Genomic DNA, 22,261 nt, shown 5'->3' with positions numbered 1-22,261 from the left:
TGAGAAGATAAACAAAATTGATAAACCATTAGCCAGACTCATCAAGAGAAAAAGGGAGAAGACTCAAATCAATAGAATTAGAAATGAAAAAGGAGAAGTAACCACTGACACTGCAGAAATACAAAAGATCATGAGAGATTACTACAAGCAACTCTATGCCAATAAAATGGACAACCTGGAAGAAATGGACAGATTCTTAGAAATGCACAAACTGCCGAGACTGAACCAGGAAGAAATAGAAAATATGAACAGACCAATCACAAGCACTGAAATTGAAACTGTGATTAAAAATCTTCCAACAAACAAAAGCCCAGGACCAGATGGCTTCACAGGTGAATTCTACCAAACATTTAGAGAAGAGCTAACACCTATCCTTCTCAAACTCTTCCAAAATATTGCAGAGGGAGGAACACTCCCAAACTCATTCTACGAGGCCACCATCACCCTGATACCAAAACCAGACAGAGATGTCACAAAGAAAGAAAACTACAGGCCAATATCACTGATGAACATAAATGCAAAAATCCTCAACAAAATACTAGCAAACAGAATCCAACAGCACATTAAAAGGATCATACACCATGATCAGGTGGGGTTCATCCCAGGAATGCAAGGATTCTTCAATATACGCAAATCAATCAATGCGATACACCATATTAACAAATTGAAGGAGAAAAACCATATGATCATCTCAATAGATGCAGAGAAAGCTTTCGACAAAATTCAACACCCATTTATGATAAAAGCCCTGCAGAAAGTAGGCATAGAGGGAACTTTCCTCAACATAATAAAGGCCATATATGACAAACCCACAGCCAACATCGTCCTCAATGGTGAAAAACTGAAACTATTTCCACTAAGATCAGGAACAAGACAAGGTTGTCCACTCTCACCACTATTATTCAACATAGTTTTGGAAGTGTTAGCCACAGCAATCAGAGAAGACAAAGAAATAAAAGGAATCCAAATCAGAAAAGAAGAAGTAAAGCTGTCACTGTTTGCAGATGACATGATACTATACATAGAGAATCCTAAAGATGCTACCAGAAAACTCCTAGAGCTAATCAATGAATTTCGTAAAGTAGCAGGATACAAAATTAATGCACAGAAATCTCTTGCATTTCTATACACTAATGACGAAAAATCTGAAAGTGAAATTAAGAAAACACTCCCGTTTACCACTGCAACAAAAAGAATAAAATATCTAGGAATAAACCTACCTAAGGAGACAAAAGACCTGTATGCAGAAAATTTTAAGACACTGATGAAAGAAATTAAAGATGATACAAATAGATGGAGAGATATACCATGTTCCTGGATTGGAAGAATCAACATTGTGAAAATGACTCTACTACCCAAAGCAATCTACAGATTCAATGCAATCCCTATCAAACTACCACTGGCATTTTTCACAGAACTAGAACAAAAAATTTCACAATTTGTATGGAAACACAAAAGACCCCGAATAGCCAAAGCAATCTTGAGAACGAAAAATGGAGCTGGGGGAATCAGGCTCCCTGACTTCAGACTATATTACAAAGCTACAGTAATCAAGACAGTTTGGTACTGGCACAAAAACAGAAATATAGATCAATGGAACAGGATAGAAAGCCCAGAGACACATGAAAGAATGCTCAACATCATTAATCATTAGAGAAATGCAAATCAAAACCACAATGAGATATCATCTCACACCGGTCAGAATGGCCATCATCAAAAAATCTAGAAACAATAAATGCTGGAGAGGGTGTGGAGGAAAGGGAACACTCTTGCACTGTTGGTGGGAATGTAAATTGATACAGCCACTATGGAGAACACTATGGAGGTTCCATAAAAAACTAAAAATAGAACTACCATACGACCCAGCAATCCCACTACTGGGCATATACCCTGAGAAAACCATAGTTCAAAAAGAGTCATGTACCAAAATATTCATTGCAGCTCTATTTACAATAGCCAGGACATGGAAGCAACCTAAATGTCCATCGACAGATGAATGGATAAAGAAGATGTGGCACATATATACAATGGAATATTACTCAGCCATAAAAAGAAATGAAATGGAGGTATTTGTAATTAGGTGGATGGAGTTAGAGTCTGTCATACAGAGTGAAGTAAGTCAGAAAGAGAAAAACAAATACAGTATGCTAACACATATATACAGAATCTAAGGAGAAAAAAAAAAAAAAAAAACGGCCATGAAGAACCTAGTGGCAAGACGGGAATAAAGACACAGACCTACTAGAGAATGGACTTGAGGATATGGGGAGGGGGTGGGGTGAGATGTGACAGGGTGAGAGAGTTGCATGGACATATATACGCTACCAAATGTAAAATAGATAGCTAGTGGGAAGCAGCCGCATAGCACAGGGAGATCAGCTCGGTGCTTTGTGACCACCTAGAGGGGTGGGATGGGGAGGGTGGGAGGGAGGGAGATGCAAGAGGGAAGAGATATGGGAACATATTGTATATGTATAACTGATTAACTTTGTTATAAAGCAGAAGCTAACACACCATTGTAAGGCAATTATACTTCAATAAAGATGTTTAAAAAAATTAAAAAAAAAAAAAAACATGTTGCCAGATGATAAATACAGCATAATGCCACTTACATGCAAAAAGAAATTTTGTATTATTTATGATTATACCTCTAGGTGCACATAAGTATACACATATTTGTCTGCATGTGTGCGCCTGTGTGTGTGTGTGTGTGTGTATGTGTGTGTGTAGAGTGACATTCACCTACACCACTCAGGACACTCTGTCAGCTTACTGGGGAGGAAGAGTAGAGAGTTGCACAGAACTGTAATCAGCTATTTGGCAACGGGAAACTTCAGTTTTATTTGTAATTTATACTTACTTACCCTTTTTAAAAGTAAATTCATACTAAAACGCAGGTAGGTGGGGTCCAAAACGTGGGATCAGTCAAATGTGGGTTCGGGTTATTGTGAGGGAAATGAAATCGCCAAGGCCAGCCTCTGCACTTAAGCAGCCAGAGTCCAGCTGCTCCATCCAAATCTATCCACGACTTAGCTGTGGTTTTGCCCCATCTGGTTATGTTTGTCTGCTCTAGCTTAAATACTAAATGGGTGACTCTAGGTCTGTGGCTAGCTGGGGATTCCTGTATACCAGCAATAATTCCAAGATCTCTAAATAGTTGGTAGTTGTTTTATCATCTTGCCTGGGAAATACTGGGAATGCAGGGACCCACCGGTTTGCTTTCCCAATTCCCAACAAGGGGTGTACCTATTTTCTGCTTGGCTTCAATCTTTCTCTCCTTCTCCCCAGGCCATCACAGAAGATGGAAATTTAGCCTGTATTAACTCAATTATGGAGGTAAGAAATAAGTACAGAAGGCCAGCAACCAACAGGGGGATTAATGAGGAACCATAAGAGGAACAAGGTAGGCTAGAGAACCCTGAGCGTCCACCACTGCCACTACACCATAGGCCTGAAAGCTTCAGGGGGGAACATTCCTTGGAATAAAAAGACAAAGTTGAGGATATCACAGGATCACAAAGGAACAAAATGTATAGAATAAAAAGTTGAGATATGAAGAAGAGATGCACACATTCCACTATCTATTCAAAGAGAAATCCAGAAAAAATTTTTAAATAAAAAAGAGCAGTGAGATGGCAACAGCTGAATAATAGCCAAGAACTTTCCCAAATATAAACATATAAACATCCACAAGTTGAAAAAGTCCATGGAATTCCAGGATAAATAAGAAAAAGTACATCTAGACATACTGTGAGGACATTTCTGAGTAAGAATAAAAGAGAAAAATCTTAAGTCACCACAGCAAAAACAAAACACAAATGCATGCAAAAGAATAAACATAATAGATTCTGTTCTCACAATGTAATAAATTTAGAAATCAGCTACAAGATAGCTTCAAACTTCCTATATATTTGGAAATTTAAACACATACATGTGAATACTCCATGGGATACAGAAAGATAGAAATGACAAAATATTTAAGTGACTAAGAAAATGTGAACATATAAAATCCCATAGGATACAACCAAATCAGCACTTAAAGTACAACTCATAGACTTGGATGAATTAATTAAAAGGTGAGAAACAGAACTAGCCAAAAGAAAGAGACCCACAGGACGTCCAAATGGTAGTTATTAGACAAATACTTCAAAATAACTGAGTATTGTGTACATAACGATTATAATACAAGACTGAGAATTGTGGCAGAGAACTGGAAACTGGGGTGGGCAGAAAGGAAGGCCACAGAAAATCTGAAAAAAGACCAAATAATCCTAAAAACAAAAATAGTCAATAAGAAGATTATTAAGAAAGAATAAAATGTATGGTTTTAATAGCAGATTAGAAATGGAAGTGGTATCAGAAGATATTATCTGGAATGAAGCAGAGACAAAAACATGGGAGAGTATCAGAAGTCAGATCAAGAACACAAAGGATGGAGGAGCTTCAAGATGGCGGACGAGTAAGATGCAGAGATCACCTTCCTCCCTACAAATACATCAGAAATACATCTACATGTGGAACAACTCCTACAGAACACCTACTGAACGCTGGCAGAAAACCTCAGACCTTCCAAAAGGCAAGAAACTCGCCACGTACCTGGGTAGGGCAAAAAAAAAAAAGAAAAAGAAAAAGAAAAAACAGAGACAAAAGAATAGGGATGGGACCTGCACCAGTGGGAGGGAGCTGCGAAGGAGGAAAGGTTTCCACACACTAGGAAGCCCCTTCGCGGGCGGAGACGGGGGTGGGCGGCGGGGAAGCTTCGGATCCATGGAGGAGAGCTCATCAACAGGGGCGCAGAGGGCAAAGCGGAGAGATTCCTGCACAGAGGAATGGTGCTGACAAGCACCCACCGGGGCGGGCGGGGGCTGGAAACTGAGGCTCAGGCTTCGGTCGCATCGCAGGGAGAGGACTGGGGTTGGCGGCGTGAACACAGCCTGAAGGGAGCTAGTGCGCCACAGCTAGCCAGGAGGGAGTCCGGGAAAAAGTCTGGAGCTGCTGAAGAGGCAAGAGACTTTTTCTTGCCTCTTTGTTTCCTGGTGCGTGAGGAGAGGGAATTAAGAGCGCCGCTTAAAGGAGCTCCAGAGATGGGTGTGAGCCGTGGCTATCAGCACGGACCACAGAGATGGGCATGAGACGCTAAGGCTGCTGTTGCCGCCACCAAGAAGCCTGTGTGCAAGCACAGGTCACTATCCACACCTCCCCTCCTGGGAGCCTGTGCAGCCCGCCACCGCCAGGGTCCCAAGATCCAGGGACAACTTCCCCAGGAGAATGCACAGCACGCCTCAGGCTGGTGCAACGTCACGCAGGCCTCTGCTGCCGCAGGCTTGCCCGGCATCCGTACCACTCCCTCCCCCGGCCTGAGTGAGCCAGAGCCCCCGAATCAGCGGCTCCTTTAACCCCGTCCTGTCTGAGCGAAGAACAGATGCCCTCAGGCAACCTACACGCAGAGGCGGTGCCGAATCCAAAGCTGAACCCCAGGAGCTTTTTGAACAAAGAAGAGAAAGGGAAATCTCTCCCAGCAGCCTCAGGAGCAGCGGATTAAATCTCTACAATCAACTTGATGTACACTGTAGCTGTGGAATACCTGAATAGACAACGAATCATCCCAAATTGAGGAGGTGGACTTTGGGAGCAACGATATATGTATTTTTTTCCCTTTTTCTCTTTTTGTGAGTGTGTATGCTTCTGTGATTTTGTGTGTATAGCTTTGCTTTTACCATATGTCCTAGAGTTCTGTCCGTCCTTTTTTTTTTTAATTACTTAAAAAAAAGTTTTTTCTTAATAATTATTTTTTATTTTAATAACTATTTTATTTTACTCTATTTTATTTTATCTTCTTTCTTTCTTCTTTTTTTTCCTCCCTTTTATTCTGAGCCACGTGGAGCACAGGCTCTTGGTGCTCCAGCCAGGCGTCAGGGCTGTGCCTCTGAGGTGGGAGAGCCAAGTTCAGGACACTGGTCCACAAGAGACCTCCCAGCTCCACGTAATATCAAACGGCGAAAATCTCCCAGAGATCTCCATCTCAACACCAAGACCCAGCTCCACTCAACGACCAGCAAGCTACAGTGCAGGACACCCTATGCCAAACAACTGGCAAGACAGGAACACAACCCCATCCATTAGTACAGAGGCTGCCTAAAATCGTAATAAGGCCACAGACACCCCAAAACACACCACCAGACGTGGACCTGCCCACCAGAAAGACAAGATCCAGCCTCATCCACCAGGACACAGGCACTAGTCCCCTCCACTAGGAAGCCTACACAACGCACTGAACGAAACTTAGCCACTGGGGGCAGACACCAAAAACAACAGGAACTACAAACCTGCAGCCTGTGAAAAGGAGACCCCCAAACACAGTAAGTTAAGTAAAATGAGAAGACAGAGAAACACACAGCAGATGAAGGAGCAAGGTAAAAACCCACCAGACCTAACAAATGAAGAGGAAATAGGCAGTCTACCTGAAAAAGAATTCAGAATAATGAGAGTAAAGATGATCCAAAATCTTGGAAATAGAATGGAGAAAATACAAGAAACGTTTAACAAGGACCTAGAAGAACTAAAGAGCAAACAAACAGTTATGAACAACACAATAAATTAAACTAAAAATTCTCTAGAAGGGATCAATAGCAGAATACCTGAGGCAGAAGAACGGATAAGTGACCTGGAAGATAAAATACTGGAAATAACTACTGCAGACCAGAATAAAGAAAAAAGAATGAAAAGAATTGAGTGACAGTCTCAGAGACCTCTGGGACAACATTAAATGCAACAACATTTCGAATTATAGGGGTCCCAGAAGAAGAAGAGAAAAAGAAAGAGACTGAGAAAATATTTGAAGAGATTATAGTTGAAAACTTCCCTAATATGGGAAAGGAAATAGTTAATCAAGTCCAGGAAGCGCAGAGAGTCCCATACAGGATAAATCCAAGGAGAAACACGCCAAGACACATATTAATCAAACTATCAAAAATTAAATACAAAGAACAAATATTAAAAGCAGCAAGGGAAAAACAATAAATAACACATAAGGGAATCCCCATAAGGTTAACAGCTGATCTTTCAGCAGAAACTCTGCAAGCCAGAATGGAGTGGCAGGACATATTTAAAGTGATGAAGGAGAAAAACCTACAACCAAGATTACTCTACCCAGCAAGGATCTCAATTCAGATTTGACGGAGAAACTAAAACCTTTACAGACAAGCAAAAGCTAAGAGAATTCAGCACAACCAAACCAGCTTTACAACAAATGCTAAAGGAACTTCTCTAGGCAGGAAACACAAGAGAAGGAAAAGACCTACGATAATAAACCCAAAACAATTAAGAAAATGGTAATAGGAACATACATATCAATAATTACCTTAAATGTAAATGGATTAAATGCTCCAAACAAAAGACATAGACTGGCTGAATGGATACAAAAACAAGACCCGTATATATGCTGTCTACAAGAGACCCACTTCAGGCCTAGGGACACATACAGACTGAAAGTGAGGGGATGGAAAAAGATATTCCATGCAAATGGAAATCAAAAGAAAGCTGGAGTAACAATTCTCATATCAGACAAAATAGACTTTAAAACAAAGACAATTACAAGAGACAAAGAAGGACACTACATAATGATGAAGGCATCAATCCAAGAAGAAGATATAACAATTGTAAATATTTATGCACCCAACATAGGCGCACCTCAATACATAAGGCAAATACTAACAGCCATAAAAGGGGAAATTGACAGTAACACAATCATAGTAGGGGACTTTAACACCCCACTTTCACCAATGGACAGATCATCCAAAATGAAAATAAATAAGGAAACACAAGCTTTAAATGATACATTAAACAAGATGGACTCAACTGATATTTATAGGACATTCCATCCAAAAACAACAGAATACACATTCTTCTCAAGTGCTCACGGAACATTCTCCAGGATAGATCATATCTTGGGTCACAAATCAAGCCTTGGTAAATTTAAGATATTGAAATCGTATCAAGTACCTTTTCCAACCACAACGCTATGAGACTAGATAACAATTACAGGAAAAAATCTGTAAGAAATACAAACACATGGAGGCTAAACAACACACTACTTAATAACCAAGAGATCACTGAAGAAATAAAAGAGGAAATCAAAAAACACCTAGAAACAAATGACAATGAAAACACAACGACCCAAAACCTATGGGATGCAGCAAAAGCAGTATAGGGAAGTTTATAGCAATACAATCCTACCTTAAGAAACAAGAAATATCTCAAATAAACAACCTAACCTTACACCTAAAGCAGTTAGAGAAAGAAGAACAAAAAAACCCCAAAGTTAGCAGAAGGAAAGAAATCATAAAGATCAGATCAGAAATAAATGAAGGGGCTTCCCTGGTGGCGCAGCGGTTGACAGTCTGCCTGCCAATGCAGGGGACACGGGTTCGAGCCCTGGTCTGGGAAGATCCCACATGCCACGGAGCAACTGGGCCCGTGAGCCACAATTACTGAGCCTGCGCGTCTGGAGCCTGTGCTCTGCAACAAGAGAGGCCACGATAGTGAGAGGCCCTCCCACTGCAATGAAGAGTGGCCCCCACTCGCCGCAACTAGAGAAAGCCCTCGCACAGAAACGAAGACCCAACACAGCCAAAATTAAAAATAAATAAATTAATTAAAAAAAAAAAAAAGAAATAAATGAAAAAGAAATGAAGGAAACGATAGCAAAGATCAATAAAACTAAAAGCTGGTTCTTTGACAAGATAAACAAAATTGATAAACCATTAGCCAGACTTGTCAAGAAAAAAAGGGAGAAGACTCAAATCAATAGAATCAGAAATGAAAAAGGAGAAGTAACAACTGACACTGCAGAAGTACAAAGGATCATGAGAGACTACTACAAGCAACTCTATGCCAATAAAATGGACAACCTGGAGAAATGGACAAATTCTTAGAAATGCACAACCTTCAGAGACTGAACCAGGAAGAAATAGAAAATACGAACAGACCAATCACAAACATGGAAATTGAAACTGTGATTAAAAATCTTCCAACAAACAAAAGCCCAGGACCAGATGGCTTCACAGGCGAATTCTATCAGACATTTAGAGAAGAGCTAACACCTATCCTTCTCAAACTCTTCCAAAATATAGCAGAGGGAGGAACACCCCCAAACTCATTCTACGAGGCCACCATCACTCTGATACCAAAACCAAAGATGTCACAAAGAAAGAAAACTACAGGCCAATATCACTGATGAACATAGATGCAAAAATCCTCAACAAATACTAGCAAACAGACTCCAACAGCACATTAAAAGGATCATACACCATGATCAGGTGGGGTTCATCCCAGGAATGCAAGGATTCTTCAATATACGCAAATCAATCAATGCGATACACCATATTAACAAATTGAAGGAGAAAAACCATATGATCATCTCAATAGATGCAGAGAAAGCTTTCGACAAAATTCAACACCCATTTATGATAAAAGCCCTGCAGAAAGTAGGCATAGAGGGAACTTTCCTCAATATAATAAAGGCCATATATGACAAACCCACAGCCAACATCGTCCTCAATGGTGAAAAACTGAAACCATTTCCACTAAGATCAGGAACAAGACAAGGTTGTCCACTCTCACCACTATTATTCAACATAGTTTTGGAAGTGTTAGCCACAGCAATCAGAGAAGACAAAGAAATAAAAGGAATCCAAATCGGAAAAGAAGAAGTAAAGCTGTCGCTGTTTGCAGATGACATGATACTATACATAGAGAATCCTAAAGATGCTACCAGAAAACTCCTAGAGCTAATCAATGAATTTGGTAAAGCAGCAGGATACAAAATTAATGCACAGAAATCTCTTGCATTTCTATACACTAATGACGAAAAATCTGAAAGTGAAATTAAGAAAACACTCCCGTTTACCACTGCAACAAAAAGAATAAAATATCTAGGAATAAACCTACCTAAGGAGACAAAAGACCTGTATGCAGAAAATTATAAGACACTGATGAAAGAAATTAAAGATGATACAAATAGATGGAGAGATATACCATGTTCTTGGATTGGAAGAATCAACATTGTGAAAATGACTCTACTACCCAGAGCAATCTACAGATTCAATGCAATCCCTATCAAACTATCACTGGCATTTTTCACAGAACTAGAACAAAAAATTTCACAATTTGTATGGAAGCACAAAAGACCCCGAACAGCCAAAGCAATCTTGAAAGAGAAAAATGGAGCTGGAGGAATCAGGCTCCCTGACTTCAGACTACACTACAAAGCTACAGTAATCAAGACAGTATGGTACTGGCACAAAAACAGAAATATAGATCAATGGAACAGGGATAGAAAGCCCAGAGATAAACCCATGCACATATGATAACCTATTCTTTGATAAAGGAGGCAAGAATATACAGTGGAGAAAAGACAGCCTCTTCAATAAGTGGTGCTGGGAAAACTGGACAGCTACATGTAAAAGAATGAAATTAGAACACTCCCTAACACCATACACAAAAATAAACTCAGGGGCTTCCCTGGTGGCGCAGTGGTTGAGAGTTTGCCTGCCGATGCAGGGGACATGGGTTCAAGCCCTGGTCTGGGAGGATCCCACATGCCGCGGGACAACTAGGCCCGTGAGCCACAGCTACTGAGCCTGCGCGTCTGGAGCCTGTGCTCTGCAACAGGAGAGGCCGCGACAGTGAGAGGCCTGCGCACCGTGATGAAGAGTGGCCCCCACTCGCCGCAACTGGAGAAAGCCCTCGCACAGAAACGAAGACCCAACACAGCCAAAAATAAATAAATAAATAAATAAATTTACAAAAATAAACTCAAAATGGATTAAAGACCTAAATGTAAGGCCAGACACCATCAAACTCTTAGAGGAAAACAGAGGCAGAACACTCTATGACACACATCACAGCAAGATCCTTTTTGACCCACCTCCTAGGGAAATGGAAATAAAAATAAACAAATGGAACCTCATGAAACTTAAAAGCTTTTGCACAGCAAAGGAAACCATAAACAAGACGAAAAGACAACCCTCAGAATGGGAGAAAATATTTGCAAATGAAATAACTGACAAAGGATTAATCTCCAAAACATACAAGCAACTCATGCAGCTCAATATCAAAAAAACAAACAACCGAATCCAAAAATGGGCAGAAGACCTAAACAGACATTTCTCCAAAAAAGATATACAGATTGCCAACAAACACATGAAAGAATGCTCAACATCATTAACCATTAGAGAAATGCAAATCAAAACTACAGTGAGATATCATCTCACACCGGTCAGAATGGCCATCATCAAAAAATCTACAAACAATAAATGCTGGAACATGGGACTGAGTGAGCTGATGAGGATGATTATAATTTTTGTGACTTTCTGTTCGAATAATTAAAAAAAAACAACACAATAAATGCTGGAGAGGGTGTGGAGAAAAGGGAACCCTCTTGCACTGTTGGTGGGAATGTAAATTGATCCAGCCACTATGGAGAACACCATGGAGGTTCCTTAAAAAACTAAAAATAGAACTACCCTACGACCCAGCAATCCCACTACTGGGCATATACCCTGAGAAAACCATAATTCAGAAAGAGTCATGTACCAAAATGTTCATTGCAGCTGTATTTACAATAACCAGGATATGGAAGCAACCTAAGTGTCCATCAACAGATGAATGGATAAAGAAGATGTGGCACATATACACAATGGAATATTACTCAGCCATGAAAAGGAACGAAACTGAGTTATTTGTAGTGAGGTGGATGGACCTAGAGACTGTCATACAGAGTGAAGTAAGTCAGAAAGAGAAAAACAAATACCGTATGCTAACACATATATATGGAATCTAAAAAAAAAAAAAAAAAGGTCAGAGGAACCTGCGGGCGAGACGGGAATAAAGATGCAGCCCTACTAGAGGGTGGACTTGGGAATACGGGGAGGGGGAGGGGTAACCTGGGATGGGGTAAGAGAGTAGCATGGACATATATACACTACCAAATGAAAATGGATAGCTAGTGGGAAGCAGCCACATAGCACAGGGAGATCAGCTCGGTGCTTTGTGACCGCCTGGAGGGGTGGGATGGGAGGGTGGAAGGGAGGGAGATGCAGGAGGGAAGAGATATGGGGACATATGTATATGTATAAGTGATTCACTTTGTTATGAAGCAGAAACTAACACACCATAGTAGAGCAATTATACTCCAATAAAGATGTTAAAAAAAAAAAAAGAACACAGAGGATAAGTTATGAAGCCCTACGTATGTGTAACTATAATCCCAGGAGAGGAGATAGTGAATGTGACCAAAGCAATATCTAAGAAATGATGACTGAGAAGTTCCCAAAACCAATAACATATATCAAACAATAGATTCAAAAAACCCCATGAACCCCAGCAGGGGGAAAAAAAAACACCCAAACCCTGGTGCACCACAGAAAACTGCTGAAAATCAAGATCAAGATCAAAATCAAAAATCAAACTGCTGTCAGAGAGTAAAAAAAGACAAGTTACTTTTAAGTAGCATCAATAAGACTAGTAGATGACCAATAGAAACTATGAAAGCCAAAAGACTTAGAATAATAACTTCTTTAAAGTGCTATAAAATTGGACTTAAACTACACATTGGATAGATGGACCTAACAGACCTATACAGAACTTTCCATAGAACAGCTGAACACACATGCTTCTCAAGCACACATAGAATATTCTCCAGGATAGAACATATGTTAGGCCACAAAGCAAGTCTTAATAAATTTAAGAAGACTGAAATCATATCAAGCATCTTTTCTGACCACAAATTGGGCAACCTAGAGGAAATGGAACCTAGGAGAAACATATAACCTATCAATACTGAATCATGAAGAAGCAAAATCTGAACAGACCAATTATTAGTAAGGAAATTGAATCAGTAATCAAAAACCTCCCAACAAAACAGGTCCAGGACCAGATGGCTTCGCCAGTGAATTCTACCAAACAATTAAAGAACTACTAACACCAATCCTCAAACTCTTCCAAAAAATAGAAGAGAAAGGAACACTTCCAAACTCATTTTATTAGCCAGGCTTATGCTGATACCAAAGCCATACAAGAACACTATGAGAAAAGAAACTAGAAAGTTCTGAAAGAAAAAACTGCAAGCTAGAGTTCTATAACAAAAGTACTATTTAAAAATAAATGGAAGAATCATCCTATTTGTTATTAAAATTTATTACAAAGTTGCAATTACTAAAAACAGTATTAAAAATAGGAAATAGACAAATGGATCAATAACCAAAAGAGAATCCAAATGCATACCCAAGTATATATTGGAACTTCATATATGAGTAAGAAGGTTTTGCAAATAGTAAATGTAAATTAGTCAATAAATGCTCCCAAATGCGCAAACTGGCACTGGGAAAACTGACTCACCATATAAAAATATAACATCAAGCCCCTTATTTCCCCCACTCACAAAGCAAACTAGATGAATTAACTACCTAATGTAAAACGAAAATGTTTAAAAACCATTAGAAGGAAACACAGGAGGATATCTCTATGACTCTGCAATGTGAAAACATTTAAAACATAAAAAGCACAAAGCATAAAAAGTAATAGATATGAACTTTTTGTACATCACTGTCTCCTTCTCTCTCTCATACACACATACATAATTTCATTAAGGACTCTCTATTCACTCTGAATCCAGTACTCAGTATTGCCCCAGCAGGTCCTATAACCGTGAACACATTCACTGGCATAACTCACACCCTTCAAGCCCTAGAGAAACATTTCATTTGCCTATGCCTTTAAAAGAAGGGGACTGCACTTAATTACACTATTCTGTTTATTTTGTATGTTAGAAATCTTCCGTAATAATAATGTTTAAGGGACTCGGGGCGGGGCCGGTGGGGGTCGGGGAGGAGGGTAGGCTGAAACAATGCAGAGAAGAAGCAGGTTGTGCTGATACTGACATTTTAGTCTCTGCTTCAGAAAGGAGGTAAAATTTGAGCAACCTAAGTGCTCAGGTAAGAGAAAAGACATCAGTTAACTGTCAAATTAACTGCTCTTCCTCTGGCAGAGCAAAACTACTCTGTTGATTCCTGCATAATGAAAAACTGCTTCCTAATAGTGCCAAACGTCCATTTTCTTGCTTCTCTTTGTATTCCAACTTGTGGCTCTGGAAGTACTAGCAACTAAGTGCACAGTATTTGCAACAATTGCAATGGTGACTGAGAAACATTCTGTAGTTCTAAGCAACTGCTATTATTCTTTAATTTGTATATATGTAAATCTAGACAACTGCATGAACATGACATATTTACAGTTAGATGGCAAGCAAACACTAGAATAGTGACTAAGTTTATTTTATAAAAATATTTAATAAGATTTATTCAAAAATAATTTCAGTGTTATTAGAACAATTTTATTTAGATTAATGTTCATTAGTAATTTGTATCTACCTTAATTTTAAGAAAAATTTAGTATTTCAGAAAGTATTAAACAAACAGTACTTTTTTATTTTTTTACACTTATTTCATGTTTCTGGTGAAAGTATACTCAAATTAGTACATTTTGAACAAAATTACATGTTGTTTTAATCCTTAAATCATACTGTCAATACAACACAAAATCAGTAAAAATCTTGACTATATTTACTGATTTTGCTAAAATGAAAAGAAGTTTATGAAATGTGTACTGATTTACGAATTATATAGGTCATTATTACTTATCCAAAATTCGGCAGTCCATCATCAAATATCCATAATAAATGCGTTCAGTTATCTTTGATATTTTGCCAACACTAAGTCATAAAAATAACAGCTTCACACAAACTTTTCTATTTCGTTACGACGAGGGTATCTGTGTGAAACTGAAGACTTTATTGCACCACTTGAAAACTCGATTGAAAAGTTTAAGCACTTAAAATATTTCAGGGGCCTCTGTTTGTACTCCTTCCCTAGGGTCAGCAACTGTTGGGGCGGGCCTGCCTATGGCGGAATGCTTTCCTGCTTCACAGCTACAGCAACCTGAATGTGAATTTGCCATGTCATTTACAAGGTTACTCTGAGACATGACCTATAGCCCAGAGGAATTACTTACGGCCAAGAGGCACACAAGGCTCACAAGACGGCTTAGTTCCTAGTCTACTTTTGTGCAAGAAGTCCGTCAAGGGGAAGGAAAATTAATTAATGTCTACCCAGGCAGAGTTTTTTTTAAGTAAAGAAAACTGAACTAAACAATCCAGCGACTCCTCCCTCCCTTCCAAGGCTGAATGCATATACTGGCTCTAACAGAGCCCCAAACTGGGTACCATCCATGATGCAAGACAAACACCTGCGACTGAGAGGGAAGGCTAAGTCCCGAGGGGAACGTAAGCGACGCACTCATCTTTCCACCGCCCTGAGTAAACAGTTAAAAATACCTTTATGGGGCTTCCCTGGTGGCGCAGTGGTTGAGAATCTGCCTGCCAATGCAGGGGACACGGGTTCGAGCCCTGGTCTGGGAAGATCCTACATGCCGCAGAGCAACTAGGCCCGTGCGCCACAACTACTGAGCCTGCGCGTCTGGAGCCTGTGCTCTGCAACAAGAGAGGCCGCGATAGTGAGAGGCCCGCGCACCGCGATGCAGAGGGGCCCCCGCTTGCCCCAACTAGAGGAAGCCCTCGCACAGAAACGAAGACCCAACACAGCCAAAAATAAATAAATAAATAAATTTATAAAAAAAAAAAAAAAAAAAAAACTTTATGAAGCGCTATGCACGAGCACAAGCAACAACAGAACGACCTGGGAGACCCAGCACAGAATTATACTTTTTCAAGACGAGTCTGGGGTTGGGGGGGGGGGGGGTGTCAACTAAGCGGGCTTGGCGCTCTGGTTTCCTTACAGGCAACACAGACGTTGGGACAAGATGAATGCACATGCGCAGGCGGATGGAAGAAGGAAGATTTAAAAAACACCCAACAACTTGACACAAGCATATATTCTTTCCCCAAAGCTGAATGAATGAATGCAGCAAAGCCCTCTGCGCCACCAGAGCAGACGTCCAACAGTTCAGACTGTGACGCCGGAGGCTGCCCGCGAGCTGGGGAGGAAACACCACCTTCTCCCGTCACCACAAGCTACTTCACGACACCTGGAGTGGATCACCCACGACACCCAGCGCACAGACTCGTTTCATCCTCCTCCTTCTGCGACCGGGGACATCAGGATATGTGGCTCCCCCCGGAAAGGGGGACCAGGGAGAACGCGCTCGCGGCAAAAGGCTGCGGGGCAGGGGCCGGGGAGGAGGGGCGGCGGCGAGAGGGGAAACACGTGTGCGCACTTGGCTCTCCCGAAAGCGGAGAGCACTGGCCACCGCCAGGCCAGCTGCTAACCCCTCCCCGCCCCCCCACACACACCTGGGCGCTATTACATCGTTTCGGAAGCTAAGCTGTAGGTTCCGCGCCCGCTCCGGAAGCCCAGCCCGGACCGCCGCGTCCCCACCCGCGTCGCCCTCAATTTCGTGATTCCAGCCAGTGCTCGCGTCCTCGGTCATCCCCGACCAGCGGATCTGCGCTCCCCCCGATCCCCCCAACCCCACCCCGGCCCTGGACACCCGCCGCCGGCCCCTCACGACCGCACGCCCCGCGATCCGTCGGCGCGAGACCCGCACCGCCCACCGGACGCCCCGCCGGAGTCGGCCCCCCTCAGCCCCGGCGGCGCCGCCACCCCGGCCGTTTCCTCAACGGCTCGCGTCAACCGTCCGGAAGCCGCTCTCTCGCTCGCTCGCCCGCCCCCTGAGGCCCAGCCGACGCCTCAGCTCCCCTCGCGCACCCCGCCGTCAGGGAAGTCCTCCCCGGCGCCCAGCTCAACCTGCCGGCTGGAAGAAGCCTCCGCGCGGAGTCCCGCTGCAGCTGCCGCCCAGCGTCGCGTCTCCGCGCTTAAGCGATCGCCGCGGCGCCTCACGCAGCCGAGGGAAGGCGGGAAGTGCCCGCCCAATCGGCGCCGCGTACGGTCGGCGCCGCGTCCAATCAGCGCCGCCGGCCTGCCAGGCCCCGCCCCTCACGCCGGCGCAAGTGCCGCCCGAGGCCGGAACCAAGGGCGCCGAGGTGGGCAAGGCTTAGGGCCTCAGGTAAATGGGCCGGCCGCGCCCCGACCCGACGCCGACCCCTGACCCCGCTCGGTCGGCGGCCGCGCCGCGAAGCCCTCCCCGCACGGACGCGCCTCGAGAGGAGGCGACAGTGTCCCTCCTTTGCCCGCAGAACTTGAACGTGGAGGGCCGGAAGCGCCGGCGGCTCAAGAAGACTCCAGGGTTCCCGACAGCCACCGCGAAGGCTGGAAGGGGCCGCAGTGACACGGGGGCACCAGACGAACCCACGGGGGCACGACGGTCAGAGTGCCCAGAGACAGGCCCACGCTGCGGGCCAGCAGAGGGCAGCGGAACCACTCCGGGCCTGTCCCCGCTGACCGCCGCGCCTCCCGGCCCCGCCCCCGCCCTTCCGGCCCCGCCCCGCCCCTGCCAGGGTTTCGTAGAAGCAGGGGCTGCGAGAGACTGTCCTCTTCTTAGCCTGAACCCCAGACCCCTGGGGCACAGAGCGCTGAGGCCATCTAGGCTTGGCACTGAGGGGACTCATCAACAGTGTGTTCCCAGGCTTTTTAGAATGTTTCAATTTAAAGTTATCAGTTTAAATGATAAAAGCAATGGATGCTTGTGGTGTAAACTGTGCAAGCAACTCAGAAATAATTACAGCAGACAAGCACAAAAAATTAAAAGTTAGTGATTTCTCACCTTGCCACTTTTTAGTAGAGAGAAGAAAAATGTCAGAGCCCTTTTCATTGTTTCATGTGTTCAGAAAGCCCAAGGATTGTTTCAGAAACATCAGTAGACTACCACATGGAAGAAAAAAATCATTTTACTTAACCTTATTTGAATTGTTTTTAAATAGGTTTTTAGATTATGATGTCAGATGGAAAATCTTATCGCTCATAATCCGAATGGGCTTTCAATTAAATTTAACAGGCTCTTACCGGGTACATCTTAACCACATGGCAGAGAGAGGTTGGGCTTTGGCGTGGGTTTGAATGCTAGCTTTGCTACTTACCAGCTGTGGGGCTCTAGGTAAGCTCCTTAAACCTCCCCAAGCTTCATTCATTTCAGCTGAGAAAATGGGGAAATTATCTACCAGGTAGTGCAATTTTCAGAATTAAATGAAATCAAATACATACAGCACCTAACATTTTAGGCAAGCAAATAAGAGAAGACACAATAAGGGTTAGTTTCCTTTCCCTGTGTTCAAAGCTTTGTAATTGAGTGAGAGTCACGATCGGGGTGCTGGGGGGGAAGGCAGATACACACTAATTATTCCATATACAGGCTTCAGTAAGCACTAAGGAAATACAGTAACTGTCCCATCCCTTATGTCCCCCTAGAGCTTTCTTCACATGTAATACTGACCTGGCATAAAAGGGTGTATTTCGGTTTCTCAAAGACATACACAACTGTGCTACTGAAGTTGAGGTGCCATCATACAATGCATTTATTTACTTATCTAGCCAAGATCCTAAATGTGACAGCATTTTAGGATGGATAAGACTTATGTGTGAAATGACAATCAGCATGCTTCTAAAGCCTTGTTTCACAGTAATTAGACCACAAGAAAAACACACTTCAACTAACAACTTGTGCATATATACTTTAATATTTAGGCTTAGGTGAAGACACTTTAAATGGCAGGTATTAAAATATGTTTGGGAGACAACCCAAGAATTGCACAATCCACAACAAAATTTGAACATCTAGGCCACATAACTGTGTTTTCAGGCCTGAAAATCTCCTTAAGCTGTTCCAAAGCTTCTTTATTAACTAGACAGGTATATTTAAGCTTTAAAATTTTTTAAACATTGATCTTTTTTCAAAGGCACATGGAGATTCTCTTAATATTAAAGATATAACATTTACTTCATATTCCATGACCAGAACCTTTTTGGTAAGTGACCTTCATATGGATTATAAGATTCTCTACATGCCTTTACATAGCAATACATTTGCCAGCTCTAGCTCATACCTGAATGCTGTGGACAACTGCCTTGCACGCTGGGCTGGGACCCAGGGCATGGCAGCTGAGGCCCTCACAGGCTGGCTGAACTAACTGGACAGTTTGTCAAATAGCAAGAAATGCGACCAGGCTTCTCTCCCTCTTGCGCGTCAGTGGAGTACACAGTGCTAACAGCCAATGATTGTTCAATTTAGTCACAATATTTTAAATCAAAGTTCCATATTCTTAGATCAGAAGGTACCAAAGAAAGCCATCCCTGTTGATGGAATTTTAAAAACAACACAGTTGCAATTATAAAAAAGAAATTGGTTAAAAGGCAAAACGCATCCTTTACATACTTATTTGACAAATGGCAACAAGCATTCAAAAATTTAGAGTCAGTGCATTGGTGACAGCTATCACAAAATTGATTACACTGGTTTCAGCTGTCTCAGAAACCAGCTTCCCAAGTTGGAGACCGTGTCCATCTTAGCTGGGTTTTCACACCTCAGTGCTAGCACCTGCCGTGAGACCACCACTCAGCACCAAAAACAATCGCCAGCCCCTCACTGAGGTTTTAAGTTCTTGTGGCACTCTGCAGGGGACAATGGCCTTGACTTCTTGGTTGGAGATTTAAAAAAAAAAAAAAAACAGCATTTAACGTTTTAAAATTGGGAAACAAGTCCAGAGGAGGTTATAAACTTTTCTATCTGAAGGCACAAAGAACAAAGTTGGCAGGTAGCTGATAAAACCAGGCATATATAAATACAGTTTAAAACACTTAAAAAGTATAAATATTTGTGTATTGTTTTTCCTCCAGTCTGGCTGTTGCTGAAAATACCTGCTAGTTCCACTTGGTAACGTGATTTCTGAAAGATGACTGCTGGAACCTTTGACGCTTAAGAAGACATAAAGAGAGTCACCTTAATTCATCAAAAACGTCATCGCAAAGGGCATCGTTGCCCGAAATTCCATAGAGTTGCCTGAAAACTGAAATAACTTAAGGCAGAATTTCTTTAAATATTTAGGTAGTTCAAATCTAAACAGAATGGCCTGATAAAGTGCAGATACATAATTATCAAACATGTACAAGAATAATACATGACGTGCAAAAAGAGACTGCAGAAAGGGCTCTTTTGCTAGTTAAAAGTGTTAAGCATTTTCTTCCTTCGCAATTGCTGATGCAGGAGACACACAGCCTAACCGGGCAGCCTGAACTCCCAGGAATGGTTGTAAGATGACCGGATGAGGCATAAATTTCATGCCTATTAATAGTTTCCCGGCTGTTAGAAGCCTACAGACATTGGCAAGAAAATGTGATCTCAGGTTTTTCTTGTCCCAGGGCAGGAATGCCACAAGGGACCATAATGGGAGTCACACTGTACATTCTGTTTACAATGGGCACAAACACACAAAATGACTTTTTTCTTTTTTAGCTTATTAAATCCAGAATGTTCCGAAGAAGGCATCCACTAAGGGTAAAAAGTCCCAACGTTACAATGATGATAAATAACAGCTATATTCACAGAGACCCAATCAGGACACATGCAAAAGCCACAGGCTTTCCCAGCGGGAGGATGCAGGCCTTTCCAAAACCACCTGCCTGGGCCTTCTTCAGAGGGGCCAACGCACCCATGCGTCTACCCACCCAGCACCCCGCCCCAGCATAGGACACAGCTCGGCCTTCTGGCACCTGAGGTTACTTTTTAGACCAAGTGACACAGACGATGCAAGTAGAAGACAGGACGGGCCATGCCAGCACACCTTACAGCGGGAAGTGAGGTCAGACGACCTCGGTTAGGGGACGGGGTGTGAGGAAGGGCCACTGCCCAGATGCGAGAGCCCAGCCAGGAAGTGAGCGCGGGTGCAGCCTGCGCGCGGAGGCTCAGATGAAGTGGATCCAGCTCTCCTCGCACTCCCCGCGCGGCATGTGCAGCGCGTGGTTGCGGCACGTGAGGCTGTAGTCGCGGCCGTCGTTGTTGTCCCAGTACTCGGCGCCGGCCACGCGGTAGCGCAGCGCGAAGTGCACGTGGGAGCCGAGCTCCAGCAGGAACGGCGGCACTGGGAAGCCGAAGGCGAAGACGTCCTCGGCGCCCTCAGTGCCCGCCGGCCCGCGCCACCGCGCCGCCGCCTCGTGCGCGCTGCGCCAGTCCGAGAACGTGTAGCGCACCGCCACCTGCTTCTCGAAGGCCAGGTTGCGCACGCGCGCCGTACCGCTGATGCCCAGGTCTGAGCAGGTGACGCGCTCCAGACACACGAGCTGCCGCCCCAGGCGCTCGCCGAAGTCAGGGGCCTCGACAGGCGGCGGGAAGTCGGGCACCAGGCACTGCAAGGTGAACTCCAGGTCCTGGCTGCTGCAGCACAGGTCCGAGTTGATGGCGAGCCGCGACAGCACGTGCAGCGGCACAGACGGGTTGTCGCCCGCGTTGAACACCTTGACCTGCGCCAGCTCCAGGCCCAGCGCGTCGGCGAAGCGCACGCGGTGCTGCTGGCTGCAGCCCGGCCGGCACGCAGCGCCCGGCGCGCCCGCGCCCTTATGGCGGCGCTCGGGCGAGCTGGGCAGCGAGCGCGCCCGCCGCAGGATGATGGGCCGAAGGCGGGGGTAGCAGCCGGACGGCGCGGGCGGCGGCGGCGGCGCGCTGCCCGGGCTCCCGGGGGGCCTGCAGGGCCGCGACTCCCGGGCCGCGCCGCCGTCCAGGTCCGAGAGGCAGCTGAGGCTCCGCGGGGCGGGCTTCCGGAAACCGGCGGCGGCGGGGAGGACCGCGGAGCCCGGGCCTCTGGACATGGCCCGGCCGGCCGTCGGGCGATGGGGAAGTGGAACCGAGGGGGTGGCCTCCCGACCCCGCGTCCGCTCCCTCTGTGTCCCTGGCCGTGCTCAGCAGCCCCTGGGGAGGGTCCGCCGGAACCTCTGCCTGCAGGGGATCCAGTGGGCCGGCTGCGCCCGGACAGCCACTTCACCCCTCGAGTCCTCGTCCCTCGAGTCCTCGCCCGGGTTTTTCGCTTTGGGCAGCAAAAAAAAAAAAAAAAAAAAGAGCTGATTTCAAGAGATGAGTGCTTGCTCCCGTGGAAGTTTTTCGGGACCACCGCGGAGCGCGGGGTGGCGCCGGCCTTCTGCTTCCTCCCGGGTGCCTGGGGGAAGGCGGTGTCCGCCCAGCGGCCGCTCCCACCCCCGGGCCCTGGCGTTACTTACACGGCTGCAACTTGTCGGTGCAACTTCCCGGCGAGCCTCCGCCCCGCCCCTCGTGACGCGGCCCGCGCGCGGACTCCCGCCGCCCGAGC

General features: G+C 44.4%; 2 protein-coding genes across 4 annotated transcripts in view; both read right to left on the bottom strand.

Moving 5' to 3' along the window:
- SYCP2 (synaptonemal complex protein 2) overlaps positions 1-16,980 on the bottom strand; it is a 74,677-nt gene extending 57,697 nt beyond the window's left edge. For 2 of the 3 annotated variants that reach the window (XM_068524559.1, XM_068524561.1), the window contains exon 1: positions 15,392-15,618. The gene's annotated coding sequence lies outside the window, so the exon portion shown is untranslated. Of the gene's footprint in view, positions 1-15,391; positions 15,619-16,820 lie in introns of those variants that run through there. The other variant, XM_068524560.1, reaches the window with a different exon arrangement.
- A 1,661-nt stretch (positions 16,981-18,641) lies between these two features.
- Positions 18,642-21,975, bottom strand: PPP1R3D (protein phosphatase 1 regulatory subunit 3D). Its single transcript, XM_068524085.1, has one exon. The coding sequence runs from the start codon at positions 21,765-21,767 to the stop codon at positions 20,868-20,870; it is 900 nt and encodes a 299-aa protein (XP_068380186.1). The 5' UTR covers positions 21,768-21,975; the 3' UTR covers positions 18,642-20,867.
- Positions 21,976-22,261: the final 286 nt, after the last annotated feature.

This window comes from Eschrichtius robustus, chromosome 16 (assembly GCF_028021215.1).
Source record: "Eschrichtius robustus isolate mEscRob2 chromosome 16, mEscRob2.pri, whole genome shotgun sequence".
In the NCBI taxonomy this organism is placed as follows: domain Eukaryota; kingdom Metazoa; phylum Chordata; class Mammalia; order Artiodactyla; family Eschrichtiidae; genus Eschrichtius; species Eschrichtius robustus.
The sequence above is the reverse complement of the archived record's forward strand: the minus strand, read 5'-3'. Positions and strand labels throughout refer to the sequence as shown.

Coding starts and splice junctions, on each gene's coding strand:
- PPP1R3D (XM_068524085.1), bottom strand. CDS start 21,767: ATGTCCAGAGGCCCGGGCTCCGCGGTCCTCCCCGCCGCCGCCGGTTTC.